This window comes from Branchiostoma floridae, chromosome 18, assembly GCF_000003815.2.
Source record: "Branchiostoma floridae strain S238N-H82 chromosome 18, Bfl_VNyyK, whole genome shotgun sequence".
NCBI lineage: Eukaryota > Metazoa > Chordata > Leptocardii > Amphioxiformes > Branchiostomatidae > Branchiostoma > Branchiostoma floridae.
Genome location: NC_049996.1, coordinates 6,690,036 through 6,700,536, shown reverse-complemented (window position 1 = coordinate 6,700,536; position 10,501 = coordinate 6,690,036). Strand labels below are relative to the sequence as shown.

At 38.6% G+C, this 10,501-nt stretch overlaps 1 protein-coding gene across 2 annotated transcripts in view; it reads left to right on the top strand.

The window, feature by feature from the left end:
* The first annotated feature begins 6,676 nt into the window (after nucleotides 1-6,676).
* The window catches only part of LOC118406251, a 15,520-nt gene continuing 11,695 nt past the window's right edge, over nucleotides 6,677-10,501 (top strand). The window contains exons 1-2 of one of the 2 annotated variants that reach the window (XR_004830012.1): nucleotides 6,677-6,850; nucleotides 10,263-10,381. Coding sequence is in view for 1 of the 2 variants with exons in the window: in XM_035806180.1 (XP_035662073.1) it covers nucleotides 10,292-10,303 (12 nt within the window). In the remaining variant the exon portion in view is untranslated. The remainder of the gene's footprint in view (nucleotides 6,851-10,262; nucleotides 10,382-10,501) is intronic. The other variant, XM_035806180.1, reaches the window with a different exon arrangement.

The window sequence follows — 10,501 nt, the reverse complement described above, 5'->3', positions numbered from 1 at the left end:
TTATAATGCATTATTTGCTCATTTTGCAGCTTCTTTGTACGATATAAAGCATATTTGGATTTTAAAAAATTATACGGGTTTGGATGATGTCCATATAATCAAATCAACAGGGCCGAATCCTTATACCTGCAAGATACCAGCCAGCCCAGTATTCGTACCAGTGTTAAATTGCACGTTATTTCTACTGCTAAGCATTCCTCTTAGGTACATTAGATTACAGTGAACACATTGTAGGATGCTACTGGAAAATTGGCCTTTATTCATATAGACGACTATTAAGAGGTGAACTTCCTTATTTACCTACACTGAAAATTCTAAACTCTATGTGCAAGTCTGGTTTACTGTAATTTCATTTAGCAGTTTTATCAATATTTCCTTTACACGAATGTACAAAAAATGAATGTTAGTAGGCCACTCTTAATATTCAATAACCAAGGCGTAATGCTATCTCGTAATGTATACTTTTACCTCAACCTAGGCAACTGTATGTAGTGAATTAGAATAAAGCGCAACTGAAAATGAAACCACTTTGATACCATTGTTGAGTGTTTACGGTTTACTTCGTGACGATACCTTAAGGCCACAGCAAGTAAATTTTATGGATGACATCCTCTGCAGACTGCAAAATTTGTGCGATAGGGCGAAAAAAAAAACAAGATGGGTGAAAAAAAAACAAGATGACTACATTTTCAAAAATAGGCACCATTAAGTTGTGATGAATGTTGTAACAAGAGTTAAAGGGCAAAGCATGGTATCAGAGCCAACAAGGCATTCATTCCTGTGTTCAAGACATGTACCGGTGAGGTAAAAGTGACACTAGTGTGGTAGACTGGCATCACCAACAAAGTTGGTAACCACACTCATGGCTTCCATATTGGTGTCACTTTTACAACTATCCAATAAGTTTCATTTCTACAACTACAGTCCTGAGTACCTCGCAAGTGTCACTTCTACAAGTACAATCCTTAGGCTACAACACAACATATTTGATCGTTTTTGTACTTTATCGTCATGTTGACTATCCCTGCAGAAGAACAAAATCTTGTTTTTTATTCTGAAATCAGGCGAAAACTAATGCGCGCGCTGATGTCATCCGTAAAATTTACTTGCTGTGGCCTTACATAATTACTGGTGAATTAGTAGTTTGCCTTAAGCTGACTCAAGTAACCTTATGCCTGCAAGATCTAAGTCTTACAAACCTTTAAAGATTATGATAGCAACAAAGTTGTAAGTCAAACAAAAAGGTCCACTGTAGCGCTGTGCTTCATTCTCCCCATTGAAATAATTTGATGAAAGACTCGGGGAGTAGACCGAAACTTCTGAGGCGCCGTAATCAGGCACGTGTAACAGCCAGAGCTCTGGCGCTGTGTCAATCAAAATGTGCACGTCGAAAAGAGCTCGTAGTGTCGTGTGCAACCATGCATAATTGATATAATGTGTCTGAGAAACGCGACACATTTCAAAACATTTCTATCCACTCGATTGCCGACAAGGAAAAAGCCGCCCTGTTCAAATCGACGCTATTATTGTTATCTTAGTTTTTGGTCTTTAAGTACACTGAAACACCTTGGACTGGAAGTCAAGCTTCTTGAAAATGAAATTTTTGCAGTGCCAATTTCTTCTATAACCATGTTAGGTGTGAGTGGTAAGTGTGGTTACTAGTTGATTGCCAACAACGCATAGCCGTTTTTAGCCGTTTGATCCCTCAATTATTTTGCATATTATAACCATACCAATCAGATCAATTACTATTACACGCATCATTTGATGAGCACCCTCCCTGTCCCCAAATGGCGAGAGATTATTGCTGATGGGATCTTGAGAGATTATCTTAATCTCTTCGTTTAAAAAATGCCCACAGGAGACCAAAGCTGATCACATGATGATGATGGACAACGAATACATAATATCAACTGAACATATTATTCTTCTGTACATAACCCTAGCGTGGTCTTCTGCAGACGTTTCTACGTCATTTTTATCAGGGTATAATCATTATGGACTGATGAAAACGACAGACAAGTTATGGAAACGTCTGAAGGAGGATAAAAGATGGTTATGCGCACAAAAATAATATGCTTAATTCCCATCAAATTGTATTTTAAATCTAGACAGAAATCATTTAGAAAATACCTGCTATTCTGCTTATTTGGATGTAAAAACATAGCCTCCAATGCAGTCTTCGAAGGGGGCTGTTTTTCATTTTTGGGGGAGTGGTGGGGGGTGCGTTGGTTCGCGATTTTCAACGTTGTGCCGGGAAAAGGGACTTTGCCGAGGAAGGGAGTTTGCAGTGGACTCCCTTCCACAGTAAACTTCCTAGTTAACGTTACTGTGACCGATCTTTGCTCATTCGATCAGCATAACATTACCTTACTAGTATGGATAACGACAAAGGTTGTACTGCAACAATAAACAGAGTTACGAAAATAACGAAGACGATGTTGTTTGAATACGTGACGTACTATTAACGTCATATGCAGACATCCATCAGTACGTTGACACGAAGCTTGTTTATATGAGACATCCATCAATTAATTTGACACAGGAGAAGTCTCCGGAAATTAACTCACAGATCTTCACAGCTGAGACCATGCTTATACTAATGGATGATTAATGGTAACATTTAATATCTTTGGTCACTTTCACGATATTTTAATATCCCCTGCATTTTCTTACACGTTTGGGTACGAATTTCCAAACCGCTTACGACCGGCATCCCACGTAGGCTGCTTCGGGAAAAGACTGTCACGACCGTTTTTCCGCTGTTTAAAAAATCGTTACAGAAGGAAATTGAATCGTCTGGGTATAAGGGCGCCAGCCAACCAACCCACAGTGGCGTGGAAAACACGTTAACATTGTTATGGTGTCTCCTAACATGTGGTTTCTGTCGCTACCGCTCGTTTTAATGATAAGATTATACATACCATACATTCATTGCATTTCCCATGGCCTTTAAATGCCAAGTTCAAGGAAGGTAGCCACAAATTTAAACTACAATTTGTTTGCAACAAATTTGGCCTGAAGTTGATGATAACGTGTTCTATGGGATGATTATATAACTGTAAGCAAGTAAAATCATTTGTCATTATCACCGTGTCCAGAGTCTCTTAATACAAAAATCGATGTACCTAATGATATTCTTTTACGTTGTTAATCATCATTATGATCATTATTATTTGTGTCAGTGATCATAGCAACGGAACAAATGTCTTGATTTCCGTGTGACTAGGGCATGTATAGTTTGTAGGCTGCTGCAATCGATAGTGTAGCTAATCAGAAGCATGAAAGTTCATATATGTTGGTATATGGCATTAGGGAGAAACTAAAAGTTAACTGACCAATACTGCAAATAAGTTGGGACTTACGCGAAATTTTCAGCTGACTTCGTCAGATTTGTTCACGGAATGTACCCGTCTACTGTAGCTTTTGGAACGTGTCGTTGTAGACACGTGACTGCAGCAGAGGGTCGTAAATGGCAGGTAAACTATGTCAGCCGTCTGAAAATTTGGGGTAAGTCTTAACTTATTTGTAGTATTGCCAGTTGAATTTTAGTTTATGAATAATGATAATGTAGCTATATTAAAAACCAGACTGTATTTTAGCAATAAGGGCACATGGATGGCAGATATTGATACAGGCACTGAAGATAATCGTTACGGCCTGGGGTTAATGGTGCGGATCAGCGTGATTTGATTGGTCCAGGAAATTGACCTGTTCAAGCGATGAATGATGCCTCGTGAGTGGGCTTATTCTTCAACTAAGGCCATGTTGATTTGATCATAAGGATGACATCCTCTGGGAACCCAAAACTAATGCGAGCGTGTGGATAAAAAGGTTGACCCCAAAAGTTGCCTTCATCATGAAATCTAAGTGACCAGGAAGGTTGAACAGGTGACTGAACACACAGAATATGGAATACCGAACAAGAGACTCTTCATCTTTGACCTTGGAATATTCTACGACACAGTTTTCCGATATTTGCTTTTGCAAGCCCCGGCATATATTTGCTTATTTTGAAGCTGCTTTGTACAATTTACAGAGTGGTCAAATTTCTTTTCTTTTTGGAAACGGCCGAAAATTGTTGCGCGCCTGGATGTCATCCATATAATCAAATCATCATGGCCTAACCAGCATTTTTCACACGGTAGTCGTTGCTCAGTAAGACATCTGGAGCCAGTTAGTACATGTTTAAAACTTGTATTCAGACCAGTTTAGTGGCGAAAAGATTAAACACAGATATGCGTGCAGTCATTTTTATCTGATGTAAATATCTATATCTATGGGAAGAAACGACATTTTTGTCGTATTTTGCAAAAGCTTAAGTGAAAGTGAAACGCGTGACCTATTTTCATTATCTACGTAGGTGGCGTGCATAAAAAGATGGCAATCACGAAATGGGATTCTTTACTCTTCAGGAAACCTTGTGGGCGTGCCATCGTGGGTGTGACACATTACACTCAAGGCAATGGGGTGCCGATTTCACGTTATTCTATGATAGGGCGTTACTTGGTATGTTTTCTTGTTTCACAAAAAAACAACCCATACTTGGTTACCTTAATCATTGAATTACGTTCTCGACGTCTCGCTATGTTTGTCTTTGACGCAAGATATTCCAAACCAGATTTCCTGTTAATGTATCAATGTACAGAACGATTGGAACACCATTGGACTCTGAGGTTATATACTAGTATCTATAACAAATTCGGTTTTTCTTTCGAACCACGCACCATTTGTCATTGAAGTAGGCTATTTTAGTTCAGAGCTAATTTGCCGTCATTAAAAAATCAATTATCAGTATCAATTTCCAGCATGAATTTCCAGAAGGATATTTTCAAAGTTGATCATACCTTATCTTAACTTGTTTTTTATGAATAATGAAATTAAGTATAGTGGGCTGAATATTGGACCATTTTAACACCATTTAGACGTCAATTGTCAATCAAAATAGCATCATACAAGACGGGTATGCATCGATAATATCATCTATTTTGTAGAAGCATAAGGTACATATAAACCATGCAAGTTCACAAATACTATTGTGTAGTTATGTTTTCAATCTGTCTATCTGCCTGGAAAAAATGTTGTTTCCTGTTTTGCCACCTACCATAGAAAAATCTGCCATCTTTAGACTTTTTGGGGGGTGGGCAGTGGAGTCACATAGCTTCCAGTTTGAATTTGTATTCATCCTGCTATTAAAGTAAAACACTGCTTGTCCTATCTAATGAAGGATAAATGTATCTATTATGCACAACATTCAATATTGAAAGACACTTAAAGGCATCATGCATTTTAGATTACTTTGTTTGGGACAGCCTAAAGAAATACAAGAAAAAAAAAAGATGATCCCTACCTACCGACTCTAATTGTTTCTGGACTGAAACAGGAAACACAAACATTTTTCCCTAGTCCTAACTTGTACCAGCAATAAAAAAGGACCTAAATAACTTTGACATTAAAAAAAGCAATCAAAAGCTATGAAGGAGTGAATAATTTGGTTGATAACCAACCATATTACTTTAGTGCAGACTCCCGGGCACATTTGACCCATCCTGGGGTCGAGTTTAAGAATGATGAAACCCTGACGTTTTTTATCATCATCTAAACTATGCTTACGTTATCGTGTCAACTGATCTGCCATTTTAAATCAAAGGTAGGTAATTTCCACTAATACGTTGTCATGTTGACTTATGACGCCTGGGATTATGATCCAAAGCTTCTAGAATCACTTTAAGCGGTTGAATGTATTAAACGAGTTACAAATGTGGCGGAATACATTATACAATCTATTACGTGAAATGGATGATGTGTGCGGGCAATTATCAAAAAACATTCCTGAGCCAACACAGTAACGAAACAATTGTCCACGTATGACCAACAAGAATCACTGGACCTCTCTTAATTGTATGCATACGCAAAAAAGTAATGATTTACATGGAATAACGGATCATTTCACAGTATAATAGCTATACGAAGTGTCTGGTTCAGGTCGGAACCTACAATTGCCACTGTAAAGGCACGTTAAGGATGCATCCAAATGACTCTAACGTAAGCAGCTTAACTGTAATGGAGTATTCGTGTCCTGGAGCATTATTTTGCATTAACTCTTAAGCGGCAATTCCTTGAATTTGGCAACGAGGGTCTTTGGTACTTGCGCTTTGGGGGTTGATGTTAAGTAAAAAAGACGAGGATACGGCGTTAAAGAGGGCGCATATTTTACAATGCACCCACACCTTAGACCTAGGAAAAATGTTGGTACTCGACTTTCCTTTGAAAAAACCTGGGGGCCCAAGGATTTGTTCGGGTCTACTGCAAAGGTAACGGATATACAATTTTCAATTTGAGTATAAAAACGTTTAAGAGTCGTTTTACAACAGGTTTTCTGAATTTTTGTCACAATATAAAATGATATTTTATAATGTATATCTGTATTCGGCTAAAATCTAAAGTAAAACAAATGCAGAAAATCCTATCTACCCTATTTTCTTAGTAACGTAATCAGAAACACAAAATTTCATCTTGCAGGCCCTTTGGGTCAGTGACTTAGTAAACATCAAAACTCTTCGTGCACCTGCAGATCACGTGGTTGCTTCCAACCAATCACAAGCGTTTTCTATACACAGTGACTAATAAGGCTCGTCAGCACCTACGTAGGTCTGTCATACGAATAGGGGTGGATCTGAAAAGGAGATTAATTGGAAGGGCAGCCCCCTCCCGTGGTACTGACGCAGTAACACCGGAAGAAGTGTCACGTATATGTATATGAGTCGTTGCCCCCACTCCCCCGCAAGCCTATATTAGAGTCAACAACTGGGTAAGGTTTAGTCAAGACAGGGTACTCCGCACAGTCAAGGTAAGTGAGGCTTTAAGTTTTGATGACGTAGAAGTTTTAAGACAATGGTACTATATTTTGTGTACGTTGATGCTTAAAATAAGAATCGTTTGCATTCGTTTACGAAGGCACTTTTAAGATTTCTTTACAAACACTTTTTACTCCTTCAAATCGGAGCAATTAAAACGTTTTTAAAACGTTTTCATCGTCGCGCCATTGATGTCAGGTTTTGAGCATGTAGCCGAAGCAAGATTAAAGCAGTTACGAAACAGTTGGGTTAGATTTGTCGTCAGAATCGCATCGTTGACACAATGGGGGTAAGGCCGTCGTACGCGGTTTTGATATTGTAAAATTTTCAAGCTGACTATGAGAGAGACACTGCCGACAATTACCTAAAACAGTAGTTTTTGTTACAGCAAGGTTGAGTTTTGTACGATACATGCACAACTATTCCAAGTATGTCTTTATTTACCATCGTGCGACGAACGCACGGCAGATGCAATCGGACCGTTTCGTATCGGTGGTGTATTTCCATCTGTCTAGTCAAAAACGAAAAATAAGACTAGGTAGACGCGTACGAGAAACTGATATTACGTGTCAATGCGTGGGTTCACAGCTCAAATGAGTGGAACTTTCATCAGGCAAACAAAGCACCAGAGTTTGCCGTTAATAGGAAAGTAAACGTTCTGTTTTCCTTCTAATCAATGTTTTATCTGTCTCTTCACATTAAAGACAGATAAAATGGCATCAGATTATCAAATAAGAAATCCAATTTCGCATGTTTTATATGATTTTTGCATTCATTCATTCATCCATTCACTCAGTCGTTCGATGTAATATAACCAGCTGCTGCCGCGCCGCGTGCCTGCGAAGCTGGTGTGTTACGCCGAACGGCAGTTATACCGGCTATAGAGATACAGATACACTCATTGATATGTATTAATGATTTCACTCATTCATTCACTCACTCACTCACTCACTCACTCACTCACTCACTCACTCACTCACTCACTCACTCACTCACTCACTCACTCACTCACTCACTCACTCACTCACTCACTCACTCACTCACTCACTCAATCATCCTATCCATCATCATAGATAATAGCCAGGCAGTTAGGACAGCTTTACCCTTGGGGCCTTACGCTTGCTTATTGAAGCGCAACGTTTTGTCTTGTATGATACGTTTGTCTTCCTGTTTTTCAATCTAAACATGATTGAACCCGTACCAACGGAAATTACAGCATAGATTTGGCGGTTTTGAACGTCATTAAGGGAAAGAATCTCATCTCCGGTGCAGATATTTGATTAGCTTCCAGCTGGGAACGTGGACCGTTTTTTCATGGCTGAATAACTATGAAATGTACTGAAAGGTTACTTTGATCAATTTATCCCAAGAATTTTTTCCCTTGCAGTGAGAGATCATTTGCCTCAAGCGTAAAAAAATGTTGTAACTATGAGTCAAGCAATATATGACGTCAAAGGTCGATGCGAACGTAATCCAACATTTATTAAATCCCCCAAAAAACATATGCTTAATCTATAAGATATTGCCCCAAATGTAAAGAATGTTGTAATTATCAGCCAAGCAATATATGACGTCAAAGGTCGATGCGAATGAAATCCAACATTTAGTTAATTCCTAAAAACATATGCTTAATCTATAAGATATTGCCTCAAATGTAAAGAATGTTGTAATTATGAGCCAAGCACTATATGAGCGTCAAAGCTCGAATGAAATCCAACATTTACTTAATTCTTAAAAAACATAATATATGCTTAATCTACAAGATATTGCCTCACGTGTAAAGAATGTTTGTAACTATATATATGAGCCAAGCAATATATGAGCGTCAAAGTTCGATGCGAATAAAATCCAATATATAGTTAATTCCTAAAAAAACATATGCTTAGTCTATAAGATATTGTCCCAAATGTAAATAATGTTGTAATTATGAACCAAGCACTGTCTGAGCGTCAAAGGCTGTTGCGAATGAAATCCAACATTTAGTTAATTCCTAAAAAAACATATGCTTAATCTATAGGATATTGTCTCAAATGTAAAAAATGTTGTAATTATGAACCAAGCACTATATGCGCGTCAAAGCTCGATGCGAATGAAATCGAATATTTACTTAATTCCTAAAAAAAACATATGCTTAGTCTCAATAAGCATGGATGTACATGACGCTGAGCCTCCTTTCTTTAGAAATTAGCTTTCTACAATCTCTACAACACAGTACAGGGGTTATTTCATATACTTTTATAATATAAACCTCGTTGACCGCACATTGTGCCACATTGTGTACCACGCCCGAAATACCCTAATTAAATTACACCATTAGTCTTCATCATTTCGTAGGATCTGTTCAATGTATCCTTACACCGTGCTCTGCCGAGTGACTGATGGTGTAGGGGTAATTAGGCATATGATATACATCTGCTTCCGATAGTAAAACCCTCTAACCCTGTGGACTATAGTACTATCAACGACAATGAAGTCAGTGAAGTCAAGCTTGCCTAAGCTTGATGTTTCTAACTCAGGAAGTACAGATGGTGCTACAGTTATCGCTATGGGCTGCTCTTCATTTTCATGATGGTAACATCAGGCCCTACGAACTTGGTCTTTAAAAAAAAGAAGGAAAGGGCTTATTCTTACGTTTTCTTTTGTCAGCATGGACGAAAAACGTATAAAAAGCGAACAATGTAATGAAAATGCAAACAAATCCGTAGACGCAGTGGAGTAACGAAACGTACGTCCTTTTGAATGCCGCCTCAAAGCAAAGAACGTAGGTAATTAATATGAGTAGTAAGCTGCTACGGAGTCAAATTAGCAATATGAAAATCTACTTAACAATGGACATTATGAATCAAGAATATCAATACGCTAACTCACAAAAAGAACCACAATGTGTCTCATGTCTGATTTTATTTCCATGTCTGATTCTATCATCTTACCCAAAACTAGGTTTATGGCTAGAACAATTAGCGGATTCAATGGTCTAGACAATATTGGCAGTGAGAAAAACAATACGTGTACTTTTAGTAAGAACGTGTAGACCCAAATCAAACTTTCAGAAATCTTTTTCCCAAAATTCGAGTACTGACGCGTAAATGCGCGCAACCAATACCCTAGACGCGTCAGGCATTCAAGTTCAACAACACATTTGTCCATGACTCGTTATTGTCTTGCAGATTGTCTCACGTATGTGCTGTGACGTCTCTAGAGTCCCTGATCTTATAGACCTGCGAATCAACCACCAGATTGGCTAAAAGCTTCTGTCCCTGCCCTATCCTTGTGAACAATAAAAAAAACTGGAGTACCGCCCAAACGGTATTTCCCGATTGGTCCATTAGGCTTATAAAGGAGACTCACGGGTCATTTGCGCTTGCAGCAGCTCATAACTGTTCTCTTTGTCATCACCACCACCAGAGCAAACCCACGGAAACCACAGTAGAGAGATGGAGCTAAAGATGGGTTCACCGGTGGCTTCCTCTTGATGTTTCCTGGTTTTGTTCTCTGCGACGAGGTGTCGGTGTTCGGCCAAATCGGTAAGAGAAACTTCATTTTTAATGTATTTTTTATATGCACAATATGGTACAAAGAAAGCAGACTGTACGCACCTCTCGTTATGGGGAAAAGAACCTTGTATCCGACCTGAAAATGTGTGT